This window comes from Phoxinus phoxinus (genome assembly GCF_949152265.1).
Source record: "Phoxinus phoxinus genome assembly, chromosome: 2".
Taxonomy (NCBI): domain Eukaryota; kingdom Metazoa; phylum Chordata; class Actinopteri; order Cypriniformes; family Leuciscidae; genus Phoxinus; species Phoxinus phoxinus.
In genome coordinates, this window is record NC_136877.1 from 2,201,716 (window position 1) to 2,224,088 (window position 22,373).

At 39.6% G+C, this 22,373-nt stretch overlaps 1 protein-coding gene and 1 long non-coding RNA gene across 2 annotated transcripts; both read left to right on the top strand.

Annotated features, from left to right (window-relative positions):
- The first annotated feature begins 1,104 nt into the window (after positions 1-1,104).
- Positions 1,105-5,180, top strand: LOC306986245. The gene is made up of 3 exons (XR_013794946.1): positions 1,105-1,240; positions 4,699-4,897; positions 5,100-5,180. It is a non-coding gene; the product is annotated as an uncharacterized lncRNA (long non-coding RNA).
- A 443-nt stretch (positions 5,181-5,623) lies between these two features.
- Positions 5,624-13,310, top strand: LOC306994484 (polyunsaturated fatty acid 5-lipoxygenase-like; the record flags this gene model as incomplete). The annotated part of the gene is made up of 12 exons (XM_079605007.1): positions 5,624-5,757; positions 6,071-6,181; positions 6,310-6,419; positions 6,603-6,775; positions 6,964-7,098; positions 7,221-7,424; positions 7,858-7,944; positions 8,383-8,552; positions 8,683-8,795; positions 11,166-11,266; positions 11,361-11,531; positions 12,657-13,310. 12 exons carry the CDS (start codon positions 5,624-5,626, stop codon positions 12,834-12,836), a joined length of 1,689 nt encoding a protein of 562 aa, XP_079461133.1. The 3' UTR covers positions 12,837-13,310.
- Positions 13,311-22,373: the final 9,063 nt, after the last annotated feature.

Below are 22,373 nucleotides of genomic sequence, written 5' to 3' on the forward strand. Positions count from 1 at the left end.
ACTTGTGTGGTTGCAACGACAGCTCTGGAGCTGTGGTTAGAAGCAGAGTTTCTAGTTTGCATGAGATGTAGACTGAATAAATCCGTATCTTTAGCAAAATAAGCAAGCTGACGTTCAGTACAACCCGTGTTATTTATTTAGAATACATACAAATGTAATTTACGTCTTTTAGTTTGTCAAGAGATTTAAAGCACCGTTTTTGAAGACTGCGCATGTGCGAACGTGCTCTACTATGTAAGAACGAGCCAAATATTGAGTCTGGTAATAAAGCAAAATAACTGAGAATTTTTTTAAATGGTCTTCAGATGCCATGTCTGTAACTTATATGACAAAATCGAGTGTTAATTCGATCTCAAACAGATTAATTAAAATAAGTTATTAGTCCACCACGTGCGAGACGTCATAAACCAACGTGGTTGAACGATACTTTGCGACATACGGTTTCGGGAAACAGTCATGACGAGCTAGTTGATTTCTCCAACGATGCATCGTACTATGGTAGTTAAGCAGCGAGCTATATAGTAGTACGGGAAACGCACCCCTGATCAATATCCAAACCCTACATGGTTTCCGTCATCTTCTAAATTGTATTACTTTTCTTTAGAATTGTTTGTCTGTTTTTGTTCTTGTAAGAGAATATTGTATGTGCAATTTCAGAGAAAAGTACAAATGCAAACATCTCACCATATATTTTTGCTCTGACATACAATTTTTTTTTTTTTTTTTTTTTTTTTTTTTTTTTTTTTTTCCGCATTTCAATTAATAGTAAAAAAAAGTTAGGATACACAAATGTAGAGAATTTATTTTTTTTGCAAAATTTTAAATAGCAATTGTAATTATAAAAGTTTATCAGTGAAAGACGATTGTCTGCACAGGAATACCTTTACATTTAATACCTGTCCTATAAGTTCAGAAACTTGATATAGATCACATATGCAGGTATGCACATGACATTTTTGATTGACAGATTAAACCCACATTATAATGACTTGACTTGACTTGACTAATGTCACAGGAGGCGGAGAGTAGCGCCGGAAGTGAACTTCATATAAAGGTGCTCAAGAATAAACTGAGGATCCAGAGTTTGTACATCTTTCATTCAGGAAAAATGTTGACCTACAAGGTGACTGTTTCTACTTGTCCAGAGGTGTTTACTGAGGAAACGAACAGAATTTACCTGACGCTGATAGACTCAAAGGATCAGAGCAGTACACGCTCCGTTTTTGATGATTTCAAAACGGTAAGAACGTTTAAGACTTGATTATTTTTATTTTAAGTAATTTATTTATTTCTATTATGATATTATATATATATTTATATTATAAATTTATATATTTTACAAATCTGGTTTTACTCCTTTCCAAAGGGTAAGAACGTTAAAGACTTGATTATTTTTATTTGAAGTAATTTCTTTGTATATTGTGATATTATATATGATCATAATTCGATAAATTCATGACATACTTATATCACTTTATTCTATAAAACCTATGTAGTTTTTATTCATTTTAGTAAACATTAAATAATACATATATTTGTTTTGTTTTGTTATCTTAAACCCTCAAATTGTCAGGTGGTGCAACTGTCCGCACAAATGAACTGAAACCTTTCATAATTTTAAAAAAAAATATCAGTAGTTCTGATCTGTATATTCTCAAATGTCAGGGTCACACAATGCAAAAATGGCTATTTTATTAATTAATTATATATATAATTCATAAAATAGCCATGTTATATATTTCATTAATTATATATATATAATTAATGAAATAGGAATAAAATAGCATAGTAAAATGGATTAATTGGGACAAATAAAGCTTCAAAAATGATGTTTTTTAAATAAATCTTTTCAAAACTGATGTATTGCATATTATTGAGTTATAAACAATGCTTAAACAGGTTTCAATTGTTAGGTAAAATCCAAAGTGTTTAAATATTTTTTTTTTTTTATGTGTTTATGTCAGGCAGCACACCGGAATATATATTATATAATACAAATATTGTTCTCATCAGGCCGGGCAACTTTCAAATTTACAGTTATTAGCCCCACCCAGGAAGTCAGCCTTTTTTTTTTTTTTTTATTAATGTGGAATTTTGGATAATTGCAGGCTCTGAACTTTAAAAACTCCTCCAAGAGGATTCCTGCAATGCTCACCATTATTCCAAGACATTGAAGATGCTAAATTGCCAAAGGTTTTTTGATGTATGGAACGGTCAGGCCCGTCGCGACAAGGCAAGCAAACCAAGCAATTGCTTGGGGCCCCGAGCTGGCCTGGGGCCCCAAGACAACGACTGGTTAAGAATAAAATGCAACGACAAACTGCGTGAGGACCCCTTTGATAGTCAATGCAGTAAAGTGCAATGACACTGTTATCGGGATACCCCTCAAGAGGGCCCCTCTCGCTGACAGCAGCCAGCCAACCACGCGATCTCTGCGGCCGGCAAAATACAAAACCTCCTCGGTAGTCATAATGAAGCGGAATTATGCTTCAGGAAGCCAGAAAAGAAAAAGAAAAACAAGATAGTGGTAAGTGATAAATTACACTGGATAAAATAGCTCTACTTGTCTTGTACAAATGGTGTAATTTTGCAGCAGGTAGGCTAGCAAAAATATGTGTATGTTAGCTACCTGCCTGACGGCAAATGCTGCTGGTAACGAACAGTTAGTGCAACTTTTTATTTGCTGTAATGTGTTTTTTTAACGGGATAAGGAAGACGCAGATTTGTTCCAGAATCACTGTTTATCGTATTTAATGACATGACATTGCTATAGCTTGTAATAGGTTTTGATGAAAGTGGCATAGCATGCTATAGCCTACTAATTATTCCACCGTGATAATCTATTTATGGGGGTTAGGAAAACCACACAATAAATGCTGTGCATCAAACATTAGCTTGGGATGATTTTAAGCATTGGTAGTTGTGAAAGCAGCTGCATCCCTTCCCTTCTAATATCAAAATATGGAAATGCTAACATATCTTTTCGGTAACACTTTATAATAACCATCATTAATAGATGGTAAATGGTTAGTTATTTAATCTTTAGTTAATTGTCATTTAACAGTTAGCAAACAGTCTTTTTATCCATCTATAAACAGTATTTAACCAGAAAGAGGCAGAGGAACATGATATTTTCATAGCTTATCTTAATGTGCTAGTGTCGTGTGATATACGGTAGTAACAGTTTACGCAAATATGACATTATTTTTATAAGTTACCAATGGACCTTGAACAGTTACTTTATTCTGTGTGGCAATTTTTACACTGTTACATTTTAAAGTACAGTATCAGGACAACCCACGTGTTTTACTGGTACTGTTTATTAACTATTTAACAAGGTATTATAGTCATCTGTCGCAACTTTATAATAACCTTCCAGATAATGTTTATAGACAGTTTACAAACCAACTAGTAACCCTTAACAAAGTGTTAGGAATATCTGGTCCGTCTATCTAATGTTTATAGATGTTTTAAAAAATGGTTACAAAAATTTTTTAGTCATTACCCGATACCCAATATATTATATGATAGACATAATGTGTGTTACAATAAACTGTTAATTTACAGCACTATTAATAATTATTAAACATTATATAATAATGGGATGGGGGGGGGGGGGGGGGGCCCTCCATGTCCATTTTGCTTGGGGCCCCCAAATTCCTTCAAACGGCCCTGGGAACGGTGTTGCCATGTTATAGGAATAAATTGTCCTGATCTGGTTACCTCTCTCTCTGTTTTCCTATCTGTTCACACACACACACACACACACACACACACACACACACACACACACACACACACACACACACACACTCAGCTGTTCCTCACCTTATCAGCGATCGCGCTGCGCCCACACTCTCTGACTCCCATTCATGTTTCTCTCTCTGTCACGCTACCCGCAGCTGTTCCTCATTTTAATCAGCACTTACGCTGATCCCTTCTCACCTGTCCCTTCTTTCCTCTAATTCTCTCCACTACTTCTAGTTTCTGTTTTCTCTGCTTCCTTGTCAGATTATTGTTGAATGTACGAGTTTGTGCTCTGACTCTTCGCTGACTGTTGCCTGTGCGTCCTCTCCGTGAAGATTGTCTTGTCCTATCCTGTCTAGTCGTGAGTTATTGTGTTGGACCTTTAACATTGTTCTCTGCCCAGCTATCCTGCTGTTTTTTACCCAATCATCTAACCAGCCACCCGAGTGTTACATCCTCGTTGCTCAGGGACAGAGCTTTGTTGCCGCTCGCCTTTTTCCTCTGCGCTGGATTCTCTGCATCGGCAGTTCTCCTGTCAAGCCACATTGTTTTGTGCTCACTACATATCTGTGTCTACCATTGACGACAGTCTCCTGTGTTACAGTTTTCTGAGAATAAACTCTATTATTGCATTCACCTCTGCATTTGGGTCCTCTGTATATCTCACCTGACATAAATGTATGACAAAAAAAGGGAAACTGGAAACCTGAAGTCGTATATCATCTTTATGCATCGTCTGATTTAGATCAAATTGGTGGTGTATGTTTGGATCATATGGATGTGGTTATTTTGAGTCACAAATGTAGAGAAATAAAAAATGCATCTGTGAGATATAATGATCAAACATGGGCATTAATTTCGGATGAATCCCTCTTAACCAAAGCACGTGGAGAGATGTTTCTTGTTTGTTTGTTTCCCATATTATGTGTCTAATAAAAGTTGTCATTAAAGGAGATCTCCCTCGACATCTGTGTGGAGAAGGACTTTGGAGACGTTGTCCTGGTGAAACTTGAAAAGGAGAAACACTTGGTAAATTGTAATTGGTTTTGTAAGCATATCACAGTGAAAAGTCCCTCTGGAAAACGCTTCGAGTTCCCCTGTCAGTGCTGGTTAGAAGACGAAAAGCCAGTGTTTATCCGAGAAGGCACTGGTACGTGCATTATCGCTTTTGTTCATTATCCAGTTTTAAATGAAGCATTCTTCTTCTTCTTCGTATTATTATAATTATTATTACTATTGTTATTATTATAAAAAAAATTATTCAGTTGTTCAGTTTTGATTTGAAATATGTCTTAAATGCTGTCCTTTCTATGTGTAAAATGTGTGCTATGTATTTCTTTGTGTTCATTTAGCTCGATTGCCTCAGGATGACTCTGGATTTCTTAAAGAGAAAAGACAAGAGGAACTGGAATCTAGACAGGGCAAATTTAGGTTTGAAGAAACAATTACATTCTTGAACAATATTCATTTGTTGCGTTTTTTTCTTTTATTAATCCTGATAGAGTTCAATGTGCTTGACACACTATTGTAAATATATTGCACATATACATTATAATGTCACTTACACAGGCCTGTAGCAACAAATTGTAAATGTGTGTGTGGGGGTGTGTGTGGGGGTGTGTGGGTGTGTGGGTGTGTGGGTGGGGTGGTGGTGGTGGTGGTGGTGGGGGTAAAATTACTTTTACTCTAGTAATTATTTAGGATATTTACGGTGGCCCAGTACGGCACAATACAATGAGACATAAAAAGCAAACATGATTTAGCACAATAGAATCAAAATAGACAAAGTCTTATAGGCGCGTAATCCTCTGGTGCTCCTCGGGTGGCGTGTTAGTATTAATGGGTCAAGTTATGAAGAAATTCAAATGGCTTGAAAATGGCTAAATACTCAGCCGAGAGGAGGCTTGATAAAGAACAGTTGCAGAGGTTGGACAGTGTGTGCTGGAAGGCCTGCCAAGAGAGCATTACAATAGTCCAGTCTGGACAGAACAAGCGCTTGGACAAGGAGTCGTGATGAAGAAATGACAAAAAGGTTCAAAATAACAAAAGGTTTATTAAATAACTCAATGTTACATAAACAAACAGTGTGCTACACACAAACAATACCAGACAATAAGGAACTGAAAACAGAGCTTATAAACAAGATAATGAACTAAAAGAATAACAGGTGTGATGATAGAATCAGTGTCATGCATAGAAACAAAGTAAACAGGAAACTGACGATAAACTAACTAAAAGTCCATGAAAGTGAAACTAACCAAACATAACAGTGTATATAACAGTGTAACTGTACAAGTTAATGTTGTCATTTTTCTTCTTGAAGGTGGACTGAGTGGCGCCAAGGCTTTCCGAAGAGCATTGAGGGCGAAATTCCTATAGAAGTTCAGTTTGATCAGGAAAAAAAGAACAGCTTTGCGGAAAATGAGAAGAAATCGTAAGGTTCGGTGTCGTGGCCACAGTCCTTGTTGATTTGATACTGATTTTTTTACCTGGTTTTCCAGAATGAAAATTCTCGCAAATACTGTTTATGTGTGTAATTATACAGTATTCACTCTGTTTCAGGACCGATGAATTAATTCTTGGAAAATTTAAAGAAATCGCTTATTCCTGTAAAGGCATGGAATTCTTTGAAAAGATATTGGAATATTTTACTAGCAAGCACCCTCTAATAGGTTTGGATTATTTCTTCCTTTATTAAGAATGTTTGTTTGTTTTATGTTTGTTTCTTCATTTAAACAAAATCTATATATCCAAAAACACAATTGTTGTGAGAAACCAACAATGAAGAGGCACTTTTTCTCATATCTGTAAAGCCTTTGACTGTTGACTGAATTTTCCCTTTTGAAATCTGACAGAGAACGTGATGCAAGACTGGAGTAAGGATTACATGTTCGGCTATCAGTTTTTGAATGGCTGCAATCCTGTCATGATCAAGAAGTGCACGGAGATTCCAGACAAGTTTCCAGTCACACATGAGATGGTGAAGGGCTTTCTGAAGAAAGGTGTCACTCTACAAGAGGAAATAACGGTTAGAGACATTAAGACATAAATCCCTTCAACAGTCGGTCAGTTATCCAATTCAAGGCTTGTATCATATAATTTCACATAATTACATAACACTAACAGCACATAATTTAATTTACATTAATAACTTAACTGTTATTTGAACCCACAAATAATCAGTTCTAATCTTTGCACCTGTGTACACGTTTACAGGCAGGAAACATCTACATAGTGGATTATGAAATACTGGAGGGAGTGCCAACATCCAGCGATCTGGTCTTTTTGACTGCACCGCTCTGCCTGCTGTACAAGAACAGATTGGACCAAATTGTGCCAATTGCCATTCAGGTATCTGTCATATATAGAATCAGTATCAAATGAAAACATAAATTAAAAATAAAAATGCTTTTGCTGTGAATTTACTCACTGAGGTAAAAATGTCTTGCTTGGCTTTATTATTTCTAAATCAGCTCAGTCAAACCCCAGGGGAAAAGAGCCCAATCTTTCTCCCGAGTGATAATGAATATGATTGGATGCTTGCCAAGATGTGGGTGAAATCTGCCGACTTCCTTGTACACCAGTTGGTCACGCACCTTCTCAAGACACATCTGATATCAGAGGTTTTTGAAGTGGCCATGTACAGACAGCTCTCTAAAGTCCATCCTGTATACAAGGTACATGTCTCTCAATACAAAGTTATGATATTTAGATTCAGGGCTAAACTGAAGATTGTGGTTCCACATGTCAATTTATTGATGAAGGGTTGCTGGTTCTGCTGGTGCCTTTTCTTTATTTTTTAACGATGGTTTAAATGGTAAATGGACTGTATTTGTATAGCGCTTTAACAGACCCATGGCCACCAAAGCACTTTACATATTGCCTCACATTCACCCATTCATACACCAACGCCAGTGTCAGCCATGCAAGGGAGCAGTTGGGTTAGGTGTCTCATGGAACAAAGTGCCTTCCGGTTTGTGGACAACCTACTTGAACCACTGAGCCACTGTTTATTAATGTTAAATAAAAACCTCCAGGGCAGTTCCTCTTTCAGGTTATGCTTTTTAAATACATTTTATGATTTAATGCACGTTTAAATGCTTCTTACAGTTACTGAAACCTCATGTTCGGTTCACAATTGCAATCAATGCAGCGGCCCGTGGAAAACTCATCAGTAAAGACGGGACCTTCAGCAAGGTAGCTTTACACCTAATTGTATATATCCACACATAAACAGCATATTGCTAGGATCCAAAGTAATTCTATTCAAATTTGATTATTTTGTCTTTGTCTGCCAAGCCTTCATGTCTGTCCATGATATAGTTTTAAAGACGCACACAGTGTTAACAAATCTTCATCATGACAGGCCTGAGCCATTACCTGACTTTTTGTCTTGTGATTTTCTGTCTTTTTGCTGAATGCTGTTACTTCTATTTCATAGGCTACGTTGTATTTAATTAACTGGTGTTTGCTTAAACCGACAGACCTAAGTAGTTCCTAAATTGTATTCCTAATTTAATACAAAAAAACCCACCAGAATAAAACTTCACCCATAATTGAGTACACACTTGAGTAGGCTAAATAAGTGCTGAAAATATAGAGACAAAAGATTAACTGAATTCTTGGTATCCAAAGATTACTAGCGTCAATGGAGATGGGATAGCTAAAGTGATTCAAAGTGGCACGGAGACTTTAACCTACGAGTCCCTGTGCTTCCCTGAGACCATAGAAGATCGAGGAATGAAAGATGTGTCCAAGTACTATTATAGAGATGATGGCATGATGATCTGGGATGCAATACACAAGTAGGTGTAGCAACAGTTCAGATTCTGCAGTAGCGCAAGAGTACAAACTAGTTCACATACACTCCAATGAACATTTTTGGCATCCAGAGTTATTTTTTACTAATTTGTCATCTTGTTGATCTTCCTGTAGTTTTGTGTCTGCTGTGGTCAAGATCTACTATGAGAGCGATGAGACCGTTCAAGAAGATGTGGAGATTCAAGGATTTGTTAAGGATGTTTCCTCTGGCATGAATAATTCTCACAGTGAGAACAGGTTTAATTTATCAAACGCCCTGTTTACACCTGGTATTAAGAGGTTTAGGTTGATCGTAACATAAGGTGTAAATACAAGTGTAAACAGGGTCTAAAGCTTTTTCACTTTCAAAACGCATTAGACCGGACTGCTTTCGTAGTGTAAACGTTCATGTGGTCAAATGTGTTCGAACAGCCACAAAAGACGCAGTCAAATACAGTCAGTCACGTTTAACGTACATCAGAACTGAACTAATGAATCTGGATCACTACCACAATGCCACAATTGCTGTCCCTTTCAGCGCCTAATTCCTGTTGGGGTAAAGAAAATACAGAGCTTTACGCAGAGAGAGTCGATCACTGCTGCTCCTTCTGACCCATACAGTGAGACTATTTGAATAACACTGGGAAAGCGTGCCTCTTCTAAACCGAAAGGGATGCTACGGAGCCCACGTACTGACCGCAGGGAGGTGACATGTAGAGTTACACATATGGACCGTAGGGCAGGGCTACATAGGGAAGGTCTCTTTGGTAGATCCAGCCTAGCTAGGGTAGAGTCAATACTGTGCAGAGACGGCAGAGCAGATCTGTAGAGGGAAAGACACTGGCTCATTGATAGGGAAGCCGTACTGTGGAAAAATACACTTGTTGGATCACATGTAGGGGAATCACAACAGATGCACCTCGTCTAGCACAGAGGTACAGAGTTAACATAGATGGGTAAATCACCAGTGAGATGGGTAGAGTCCCATCCAGAGACCAGACGTGGAGGTTCCAGAGATCTGGACGTGGTGCCATTAAGTGCCCCGTCTCTGAGAAAGCAGGTTTTTCTTCAGAGGAATCCGCCAGGGAGGGGCTGTCGAGAGGAGCATGAGTTCTGGGAACCAGGTCTGGTTGGGCCGGTTAAACCAACAAGACCTGCTCCTCGTCATCCCTGACCTTGCACAGTGTCAGTGCGAGTAGGCTCACTGGGGGAAATCACATAGGCCATGAGGCCAGCTGTGTGCCGCGGTATCTGTGCCGAGGGTCCTCTCAGTCAGGGAGTAAAACAAATGTCAGTGGGAATTGTCTGCACAGGCAAACAGGTCTACTTGTGCAACTCTGAAGCGACTCTAAATCAGCTGGACCACCTGGGGGTAAAGTCTTTATTCTCCCGGAGTGTGTGCTGTCCTAAGAGCTCAAGGGCTACACGATTGAGATCGCCGCCAAGGATGTGAACACTGATGGTTGATGTATGCGATGCAAAGGCATTCGTTTTTAACACAAACAGGTCGACCGCCACTGCGCAATTCCTACAAATTATCGTGGTTTGGCGGATGTTAATTTCCTACTCTGTGAAAAATGATCGCTTATTTATTGTATAAATTAGGAGCATATAAAAAAAATGCTAATGTGATACTTTGTTGTAGTGGCATTGTTTGCTTAGCGTAATAATCTGTTTGTTGTAAAAAGTATTACCTGTATGAAATTAAATCTAGCTAAACCTGTGGAATTGTTCATAGAGAGCAAAGGCAGATGTTCATCTAGTTTAATCAAGATCTTCATCGCTGGCAAACAATAAGATGCATTTGCAGATTTGCTTTCAATTGTAGTTCCACGGCCACTTTATTCAACGGTCTTAATTTTCTTAAATTTCCCATTCATGGCTCATAGTGAGAAACCACTTCAGACAGTGTGTACGGGAAACTGAACAAACGATTCAAAATTATTTGTGAACCAAGTTCGTTCTGCCAACTTGTTTGATTGTGGCTGCATCCAAAATCACATACTTCCCTTCTATATAGGTAAAAAAAAGTATGTCCGAATTCACATTATTCATAAAAGAGAAAGCAGAAAGTACCCGGATGACCTACTACTTCCGGACAGATTCTGAAGTGCGCTTTAAAGGGATTAGACAGAGCGATTAGATTAAACTACGCTTTTCATTAAAATATAGGGTTTCACTGTAATTATACATTTATGTACTGAGTAATATTAAGTAACAGCATGTACTTCCTATAGGGTCAGGATTAGTGTTTGGTTTGATGTAGTTTAGGGTTAATTGCATGTAATTTTGCATAATATATAGTTATTACTATAGAAAGTACATGTAACATACTGTATGTAACAGTGACACTGTAAAACATGCTTCTGGCGTTCAAGTGGTTGAAAGTGAACAAAAGAGAGTAAAACATCAGGTGTAAACGGGAATGTGTCTCCCTCGTTTACTTGTGATCCAATCAACCGAAACACATCTTAATACCTGGTGTAAACAGGGCCAAATTACATGATTACAAGCATGCATGATTGTTTGTATTCTTGTATATTCTATATGCATCTTTGTGTTTTCAAGTCACTTATAAATGTGTGCAAAAGTTAAATGCGTACTGCCATTGTTTTCAGAGTTTCCAGAGTCTCTGAAAACTCGAGAGGAGTTAGTCAAGTACCTGACCGTTGCGATATTCAACGCTTCAGCACAACATGCTGCTGTCAACTTTGGACAGGTGAGATTACACTCTACATTACACACAACAAAAGCATCAAAAATTGCTAGGCAACGTTCTAGATAATATCTGTGAGTAATCTTTTATGTTCCAGTTTGAGTGGTATGGCTTGATCCCCAACAGTCCTTCCACCATGCTCATGCCGCCTCCCGATCAGAAGGGCACAGTGGATTTGGATTATATCCTAAAGAGTCTGCCTGACCATAAACGTTCCTACACGGTTCTAGCAACAGCTTGGGTCCTCACTCAGTTCCAGGATGAAGAGGTTTGATGTCTTATTCGGATATACTTTCCACATTAAATTGTAGAGAACATGGCAGCAGTTTAGTCGAAATCATTGTGAAAAAGAATGAATGTTACTAGCTGAGGGTACAGAGCATCAAGGTATGAGTTTTAAAAAAGAGCCCAAAGATTTATTTTATGTTGGCTCAAACACATTTAAAATTCTTCTTATTGCTGTAGATTGTTTGCTTGCTAAAGTGCGTGTTCTGCGGCACTGTCAACGCAATATTTTCAGTCAGGTAGAGCAATTAATTTAACTAACCCTTCGCTAAGTCCCACATTAAAAACATCATCATGTTTGGGGAGTAACAGTCTATCTATTAATTTAATGGTGTTACATATTTCAAATACTATATATTAGGAACCGTAATAATAACTGCACTGTTCATTGTACACCACAATTTTAGTTTGCATGTAAAGAAGAGGGCAGCAAAAAACTGAGAATGAAACGTCTACTAGTTCACTATATATTATTTGCCACATTCACACTTTTAAAATTCAAAACAGTGTTTAATAAGTAATTCAATGCATTTAAATTATGTTACTTTCCTTGAGTAATCTAACAGAATATCTTACAAATTACATTTTACCTAATGTAAATCACTCACACTATAAGGTTATCAGCTCTCAGACAAATTTCATAAATCTTCCAAATCTTGACTTAAAATTTTTCTTGCATCTTTTACAACTTATACAATTAAGATGAAATGGGTTAAATTAATGGGAAACAAATATGACTTATTGATCAAATAATTTTTTTACAGTCCTGTAATCGGCTTCTCTCTGCTGAATGTAAAAAGCATTTGCACTGATTCTGATCTCTGCTGATGTGCAGTTCTTAATCATGTTACTGCATTATTTTACATTACACATGTACACATCCACATTTACATTGCTGTGTTTCTTTAAAGAACTTAAAGTAATATACAATAATGTCAGACTTCGTTCAGAGAAGTTGAAAATCCCCAATTCCTTTGTTTAATAAGCTTGTCTGAGTGATTGACAGTAACCAATCACTTCTCAAAGGAGCTTAGAGAAGGGTCAGTTTATCTTGTAAAAAGAAAGAAAGATGTTGTTCTGCTTTCTGAAGAACTTACTTTCCCCCCAGCTGTACTTAGGCATGTATCCAGAAATGTGCTTCACAGAGCAACCAGTGAAAGAAGCCATCAAGACTTTCCGCAAGAACCTAGAGGAGGTGAACAACACCATCAAGAGCCGGAATAAGGGATTAACATTTGATTATGGTTATTTGTCTCCAGACAAAATCCCCAACAGTGTTGCAGTTTGAGAAAATATTTTGCCAGGCCTAAAAAATGTTTACGGCCAATGTGTGCTTCACATATAAGAGAGAAGAACAGCTCAAAAAATATTGCGTATTGTAAAACACAGCATTCTGCCTTTTGAAGCAATTTATAGAAATTGTGTTTTATTAACTCTTCTTGTATTTGACTGTTAATGGGAAATAATGGATATTACTTTTTTAATGTCATCTGTGCACGCATGTATGTTATCTGATGGGTGATTGTGGGTCTGGTTATTATGCTTTAAAGAGCCAAGCTTGTGTCATAATCCGTTTATTATCGTATTTCTTTCTTTTTACTTCTTTAATCATATAGGTATAAACTTGCATATCCATAAATCCTTACTATGGTATTCATTTACTCATCTCATTGATAAATGTATTCATATTCTTTATTATGCAGATTATCAATTGTTTGTAGCATATTTTAGATAATCATTTGACTTGTTTTTTCTTTTACCTTACAGTTATATTGAGATCTTACATATTGATTTTGTGCTAATTATACACATGCAAGATGTTTCTGAATGCTGTAAAGGAAATGTTTTGAGATTTGTGAATATCTCTGACAGCATATTTCAAATGGTTGTTACATTTCTTTTTGTAACTTGAATAAAATAACAATGTTTTACATCTTGTGGAAAAGTACAATTAAGTGTATTTATTGCATACTTGAAATCCAAAACAAACAAAAAAACACATTTAAAGGTTATTATTTAAGTTATATAATTGAATAGACTTTTGGAGATATTAAATATAATTAACTAATATTAAATATAATTAATAAGACACATAGTATACTGTAGGAATACACCTTCTTGAATGTGTGTCTTTAAGATAAAGGTATTTATTTTTTATTTTAACCTAAGAATTGAATTATTATTACTATCTTTATTTTAAAATATTTTTTTTTGAATAATAACCTTAACTGATAGAGAATGATGCTAGCAACACCAATGTGTAAAGAGCTCGATATGGGACAGATTTAGAATCAGTATGTGGATTTGGAGTAGAATAAATGGCGTAAACAAATCCAGAACATAATGCAATGAAGCGTAGTCAAAAGGCAGACCTAAGAAGAAAACACAGCTATCAGTCAAACCAGGCAAACACAATGAAAACAATAACCCAAGAGACGATATCCAGTAAACAGGCACAATGGTCATAATCAGAATCATGAACAGAAGGCAATGAAATATGTTCAGTAGTGCAGTAAAACTGGCAATATTTCATAGAGTTTACATGGAAATGCCAGGGCTTAAATACATAAGATAAACAAGAAATGAGCAGATAAGAACAGGTCCATGACTATTACTCGGGAGAGGGCTCCCTCTGGTGGTCAGTTGAATAGGATTCATCCTCAGCCATTACACAATGTCATTGGTTCCATTGCCAGGAAACTGTTAAGCTGATAATATCAATGTGTTACATCCCAGTATAGGAACAGCGTGGCGCAATATAACTGAAGAAACATCACATAAGAAAAGTGTGGGCTTTCTTTTATTACTTTTTTTTCTGTTCCTTGTACTACAGGCCCCTACATGGGAAAACGGTATGCCAAAATAACAAACAAAACAGAAACTAACTATTTATTTAAGTGCTGCCATAACCTAAAAAGGTAAAACAAAATACATCACACTTCCCTCGCTCCCTATCTATTACAAACCCCAGGATAAAATTTATTTTTACAAATAATTAATAGGCACCCATCAATACAGTGGAATTACCCTATTTACAATTTAACTTTTAAAAGAGACACAATAACAATAGAAAGTTCCCATTTATAGGTTATCTCGACACTGCGATCTCTCGATTCACTGTCGCTATGGGAATTCCTTCGATGTGATGAATGTCTGAAGCCCTTATACCATAAAATTGGACTGGCTAATAGCGCCTTGCACTGCCCCAAGAATACGTCACACAAGCTTCATATCAGTGTGCTGCGCGCTATTTGATCAGAATTTATTCCTTCAGGAAAAAGATTTTCTGTTGATTTTTCATGTTCATTGCTGAACTCCAGAGCAGTTTTCTGTCTAGCCAGAACAGATCATGTTGTTCGCAGATGGATTTGGCAGAGGGGTTTAGACGGGCCCAGCCCTATCTCAGCCTTCACCTGCCAGATCCGTGTTGACACCCGCCCAGGGAACCACCTTCCTGGGCGTGGTATGGGACTGGACTACGATGCGGGCAAAATTGTCTCCTGCACGTATCGAGACCATCCTGTCCATGGCTTCCATGATAAAGCTGCTCTCTTTGCAGACTGGTGCACGAGATTCTCCTGTGGTCCCTGGGGAAACTGTTGTCCCTCAGGGCAATGTATGTCCCCAGAGACCAGAATTCGGGAGCAGACGTCCTGTCGAGGCAGGGGCTGAGGCCCGGGATATGGGAGAGATTCGGCCCAGCGGTAGTGGATCTATTTCCATCTCTTCAGATGACCCACTGTCCGCTGTGGTTCTCCCTCACGCATTCAGCTCATCTGGGGCTGGAAGCCATGGTACAGACGTGGCCGAGGCTTCACCTGTATGCATTTCCGCTGATCGCTCTGATCCCAGGAGTTCTAGAGAGAACTCCATTGGGACGGGGTCAGTCTATTCTTGGTAGCCCCGTTCTGGCCGGCCCGAGTATGTTTCTCGGACATCATATCACTTCTGGCAGGTCCTCCGTGGGAGATTCCCTTCAGGAGGGACCTGCTTTCCCAGGCCAGGGGCACAATATATCACCCCCAGCCAGAGCTGTGGAAATGTGGGTCTGGCCCCTGAGGAGGCTCAGTACCTAGAGGCTGGCCTTTCAGTCGGAGTGGTCTAGACCATACTCAACTCCATCCACAAGGAGACTGTATGGCTTAAAGTGGAATGTTTTCATTGTTTGGTGTAGGGAGAGTGGTTTGGACCCTGTTATCTGCCTGGTGGCTTCAGTGCTGGAGGTCCTCCAAGATTGCTTCTCTGCTGGTCTTACCCCATCCATGCTTAATGTGTATGTGGCAGCAATAGCAGCTTTCCGCAACCCATTAGGTGATGGACCCCTGGGGTGGCACCAGCTGGTCGTAAAGCATGGAGGATGAGGCCTTTGACTTATGCCAGAGTTCCAACCTGGGATCTGGCAATGGTTCTTGAAGGGTTGTCTCTGGCCCCCTTCGAGCCACTGGAGTCAGCTTCTGAGAATGTCCAACCCTCAATGTAGCTTTCCTTTTAGCTATTACGTCCCTTAAAAGAGTCGGAGACCTTCAAGCTCAGTCTATTTCTCCTCCCAGCCTAGAATTTGCTCCCGGGAGGGTGAAAGCTATCCTACACCCTAGACTGGGTATAGTGCCTAAAGTGCCTTCTAATGTGGTGTGGTCTACCATCTTACAGGCATATGTGTCCTCCACCACATGTGTCGGCGGAACAGAAGTGACTTCATTTGCTCTGCCCCGTTCGGGCATTAGAGATTTATGTTCAAACTCTTCTCGTTGGAGGAATCCAGTCCAACTATTAGTGTGCTTTGTGTTACCCAGGAAGGGTAAGCCTCTAAGCAAACGATCATTGTAACAGAGTTCAGTATGTAGGGGCAGGGTCGGCTTGGGGAGATTGTGGGTATTTATTCAAAATAAGGAAAAGAACAAAACAAAGTTGCGCACATGATCACCCACATGTCTCCCGTTTGTATCTCTCTCCCTTGCTCTTGTTTCCTCTTGGCTTTTTTTCTAGTCTCCCCACGCCAATTACTGAAACAAGACAAAAGGTGTTTGTCATTCACACTAACCCACTTACACCGCACCTGTCTCCCGATCCTCTCTCCCATCACAGACCTCGCTGAACCACGCCCCCCTTGCAACAATCAGCAACTGGTTCGTTAAGGGTTTCTATCTGGCCTACCAGGTGCACAATATGCCTTCACCTCTGGCCATAAGAGCCCACTCCACTGGAAGCCTGGCATCTTCTAAAGCCCTTCTTTTAAATAGTCACACTTGTGGTCTTCGGTCAAAAATGACCGACCCATAGGAAATGAATGGGAAATTTACAAAAATTATCTGCATTTTTGTGTGTACAATCTACAAATCGGACACAATCCTAAAAAAAAGTACACCGCAGGAAAGGGGGGAAACTCTACAACATCAAGAGTGCAAAACAGACACACCCACCCACACACACACACATACAAACACACTTTTATACACATACACACCAATAAATTCAGATTACAAAAAATATGTTTTGATTTTTTTTAAATCACAGCTTCATCGGAATGTTACGAAACTTGGTGACTTTTATGGCATGATGTATGTGAACACACACAAAAATTGAGGTCATGATCCGAGCATGCTAAGTGGTCATTAAAAAATTAGTCACACTTGTGGTCTTTGGTCAAAAATGACCCCCATAGGAAATGAATGGGAAATTGACAAAAAAACAAAAATTCACAAAAAAAATTTTTTAAGTACACAGCAGTAAAGGGGTGACACTCTAAAACATCTAGGCTTCTAGGCTTTCTAACACAATGTTTAGGTTTGACTAATCATAATGCAAAAACTAACACTTTAAATCACTATTTCTAAAAAAAAAAAATATCTAAAACTTGATAAGAAATAGTTTTTGAGATTGTTTAAATATATATTCAAATCCAAAAAAAAAAAAAAGTAAATGTGTCCATTAAACAGCTGGGGAAGTCACATGCCTCTCCATAGAGTGCTGTTTATGCCATCTAGTGGTTACAACATGGTTCTACGCTTTCTCTCCATACTCTCACCAGATGGTGCTAATCTGCTTCAACCATTTTTTTTGGAGGCCTAGACTCTATATTAAACTAAAATACTGCATAAAAAAAATAAAAAATCTTTTTTTAATTTTTTGTATTTTTCCAATGGCATTTTCTGTTATAGCACACAATATTACAAATATTTGAAGACTAAATTAGATAAATGGATTACATTGTGTGGTTATATTTTTACAGTTCTCCCTGACAGACACTAACAGCACTTAAGGTGTGTCCACGCCACGCCCATATGACCCTATAATTACAAGTTTAAGATAGATTGCCCTCAGCTCTATTTAAACGGAAAACTTGGAAATTGAACTTGGAATTTGTACTTGATTTTCAGGATGTAAACATAAAGCTGCTTGGTTTATTTTTTTGTATGCTTATAATTGTATAATAGAATATTTAAAACTGTATTGCTTTTTTCTTTTCCTCTTTTTTGTTCTTAACAGCTCCCACTCGCTAAAGTGGAGCCACATGAAATATTGTTCTTGTAAATACTTTCCAGCATTTCAGTAATAAAAGTGTACATCTTTAAAATGCAAATTACAGCGAAGTGCAAACGTTACCCTATCTCGGCAGTGGTCAGAAAAGGATTTAAACAGTGAATTTTTAATTGATCTAGTAAACTCAGTGATATGGATTCAGATGGCAATTAAATTACCACACGATCTTGATTTAGGTTATTCGCCCTGCGATCTTTACACAGATGGTGGGAGAAAAAACACGACATTATGGATTCGGACGGCAATAAAATCATCGACTTACTCCAGTAATTGCTGAAAATACCTTACAATTCCTTAGTAACAATTCCTGTCCGAATTCACACGAGTTCCGATCAATATCCAAACCAACATGATTTCTGTCATTGTCTAAATTTGATTACTTGTTTAGAATTGTTTTTGTTCTTGTAAGAGATCATTTATTTGCAATTTCAGAGAAGAGTACAAATGCAAACATCTCGCCATCTATTTCTGCTCTGACATACACTAAAAAAGTTATAATTTTTGTTTAGTTTTACACATTTCAATGAATAAGTAAATTTCTGTCAAACTGAATTTAATAATCCTTCCACATTTTAATTAAATAAATGATTAAAGATTGTTCAGTTATTTAATTAAAATGTGTAAGGATTATTCAATTCAATTTGATGGAATTTTACTATTCATTGAAATGTGTAAATCTTAATTCTAATGCAAGAATGAGCAAAAAAATATTTTCTAAAACCTTTAATTTTTTAAAGAGTGTACTTTATAAGAAGAAAACAATTATTTTGAGATTTCTTGTGAAAACTACATGAAAGATTATAAAATGTTTCGTCTGTAGGGTTATCTATTCTCCTCCTCTAGAAGCCTCTATATGTTGACCCTCTATGTCATGAATAAAAAATTTCATACAGGAAATATTTCACAAATATTTTTTGGGAACTTGGGGAATCCCTGATAATATATCCATCACAAAATGTGCTATGAGGGTACTAAAACTTTTTTTAAACAGAATTTTGTGGAATAGGGAAAACAAGCAATACATGTGAATTACAAAATGTTTTACTTGGATAAACATCAATCACATTTGGTTTCAACCAATCACCAAAATCCAACAATGAAAAAAAAAAACTACTACTACAACTAATTACAACAAACAATCGCGTAACGTGCCCTGCCCCGCAGCGCTGGTATAAACAGGAAGCGGGCGCACGCACACATTGTTTTTCACTGAGGAGCCGAGAATGTGATGGCCGTTACAGCGATGGTCAGCAACCATGGCGACGTGAAGTTACATCTTTCCTTCAGGGAAAGTGGGTTACATTAGTAACCGAGACGTTCCCTATCAGTCACTCACGTTTGACGTAGCGTCGACGTGATGACGTAATTGGGATCCCTATGGAAAACGCCACAGTTTCTGCCACATCCAGCGCCCTACGCAAGACTCTCAGGCCCCCAACTGGCTGATGCGAAGGCCTGCGTAGAGGGAGTTCATGCTGCTGTTCCGTTATACACATATGAACTGGCCGGTTAGGAGCAGTGCAACATATGGAATGTCACTGGGGTTGGGGAGGCTACACCGAACAGTGACGGTGAGCTGGTGGTGGAAGAATATGCATATGGGAGAAGGAGCTCTGGGTCAGAACCACCCTCGTGCTTATCCATGAGCACCTGGTGGACCTGCAGGAGCGCAATGGTATGGAGGGCAGAAGCAACCTGTCCACAGTCTCTGTAAGCTGTAAGCTATTCACAAAGGCTGCCTCAGCGTGCTGAATGCCCAAACACGAGAGGCAGCTATTGTGGCCGTCTGCTGGCGCCAGGGAACGACCGCATCCAGAAACGCACAAGCGGAATGACATCCTGAAAAGGACGCAGGGTCACGCTGCGTCGCTGTTATTCTTTCAGTTAGAAAAAAAAAACTCTTTCCGTGCTGAGGCACCAAGGGATAGCCGCGGTGTAATGTATACACACTCAGGGAAACGCCCACCGAGACCGACACACACACACAAACACACTGTGCAATGCTGTGGAAACAGCAGTTTGTGAACTCTAGTTTATTCCCTGAGGGCAATTCCGTGCCATAGAGGATTAAATCTTCATGGGAATTCATTAGTTATGACAGTTTATGCATTTCTATTACACAATAAATGGCATTGCATTGTTGCCTAACAGCTTTGTGTTTCTTTTGTAAGTCTATAGATAGAATTATTCAGAAATACAACTGAAAAGTTGTCAGTCTAGTACAAACTGCCATTTATACTTGCAACATATGAAAATGCAAAAAAAATGAATGAATGAAAAAAACGTGTCCAACAAATCCTCACAGTTCAGAAACCTCACTCTTAGTAAAATAATGTGTTCCCTCTCAGTCATTCACGTACTATGTAGTCGATTGAATGGGATACCGCTTAGGGAGCCTGTTATCTTCGAGTATTGTTAAAACGAGCCAATGCACATTGGCGTGAGATAATTGCATCACACGCTCCGCAGCGCAGATATAAATACGGAAGTGGATGCACACACCAGTTGTCTTTCGCTTCGGAGCTGATCAGTGTCGATGTCTCTGAAGAGTGTTGTGTTATACAACGAGCGAGTGGGTCGGTGTTCTTCTGGAAGACTCTCGTAGTGCTGGTGTTTCTACAGAGTGAGTGCAGCGTTGATTGTGAACTTCTGAGCTCTCAACTGCTGTTTTAACAGAATCAAATTTCTGTGTGTGTTTGTTGACGGTGGTCAGGGGGCGAAGAATTGAATGCTTCACTGTTTCAGTTCACTGTGTTGCCACAGTCATTCCCCTGTGTGCTCCGGCACTGGTGACGGTCCCATTTCCTTTCTCAAGATGCCATCCGTGCACTTCTGGGTGCGGTAGGGCTCTGTCCCCCTCTGATGGTCACAATAGTTGCATCACGTGTCTGAGGCTTACAGCACACTGAATCAGCTCTTGTGGATGACTCATGTTCCCATTGCGGGAATATGACCATCACGTGTTGAGATCGAGACTCGCCTTCGTCCGGCGACGGTGGAGTACCCACTCACATGCCCAGCTTCCCAGAAGAAGGCTGGAGTGCTGTGTTCTCGGGGTGGGCCGGGCTGGTTCCCCGCCCCACTACCTTTCTTCTCTGAAGTGCATGAGGAGCTTACGAGGACATGGGCGGCATCTTTCTCTGCCAGAAACCACCTAAGTAGCTCTTCCCCCCTCACTATCCATGATGCAACTGTGTCCGGCGACCGCTAATTTGTGAAAGGGGGATCCTCGTCTCCCCTCTAAGGCCTGTAAGTTCTCGTCCATCCTTATAGGCAAGGCTTACAAAGCCTGTGGGCAAGCCGCTTCCTCTCTGCATGCCATGGCGTTGCTTCAGGTCTACCAGGCCCAGGCACTTATGAACATGCACGAGGGTGGCCAAGACCATAAGCTCATGAGTGAGCTCCACACTACAACCGTCCTCGCCCTCCAGGGCACGGAGATGTCTGGAGATGTCCACCCTAGTGGTCCAGGAGAGCCCTCTCTGGCAGACATTAGGGAAGCGGACATAGTTCGGTTCCTGGACTCCCCCATATCCCAGGTTGGGTTGTTCGGCGACGCGGTAGAGAATTTTGCCCAACAGTTCTCTGCCGCCCAGAAGCAGACGGAGGCCATCCGGCACATCCTGTCCCGTTGGCCTGCTGCTGCCACTAACCCTCCTTCGGTGGCAGATCCTCCTCCTGCTAGTCGTCGAGGACATTTGTCTGCGGCCGCCTCCACCCAGGCCTTAGCGTGGAGCCGGCCGAAGATGAGGTGCCCAGCCCGCTCCAGGCACTGCCAAGCCAGGTGGCTAGCGTCAGCGTCACCTCGGTGTTGAGCGAATATCCCTGGCTGGCGTGGACATCGCATTCCTACTGGGGAAGGATGAGATTTAGCCGGTCCCTCCAGCCGATATGAAGACCGGCTTCTCTATCGCGTATTTCATTGTACCCAAGAAAGGTGATGTTATGGCCAATCTTGGACCTGCGAGTCTTGATTCGGGCCCTTTTTTAAGCTTCCGTTCAAGTTGCTAACGAAGAGACGCATTTTCGAATGCTCCGTCCCCGAGATTGCTCTGCAGCGTTCGACTTGAAGGACGCGTTCTTCAGATCTCTATCCTTCCGCAACACAGGCCATACCTGCGTTTTGGAGTTTGAGGGTTCGAAGTCAGTACAAAGTCCTACCCTTCGAGTGCTCCACAGCCAGTTGGGCCTTTAGGTCAACTGGGAAAAGAGTAAACTCGCCTACGGGCTGAGGATCTCTTTTTCCAGTATGGAGAAGGACTCGGTCCAACACGTCTCTCAAGAA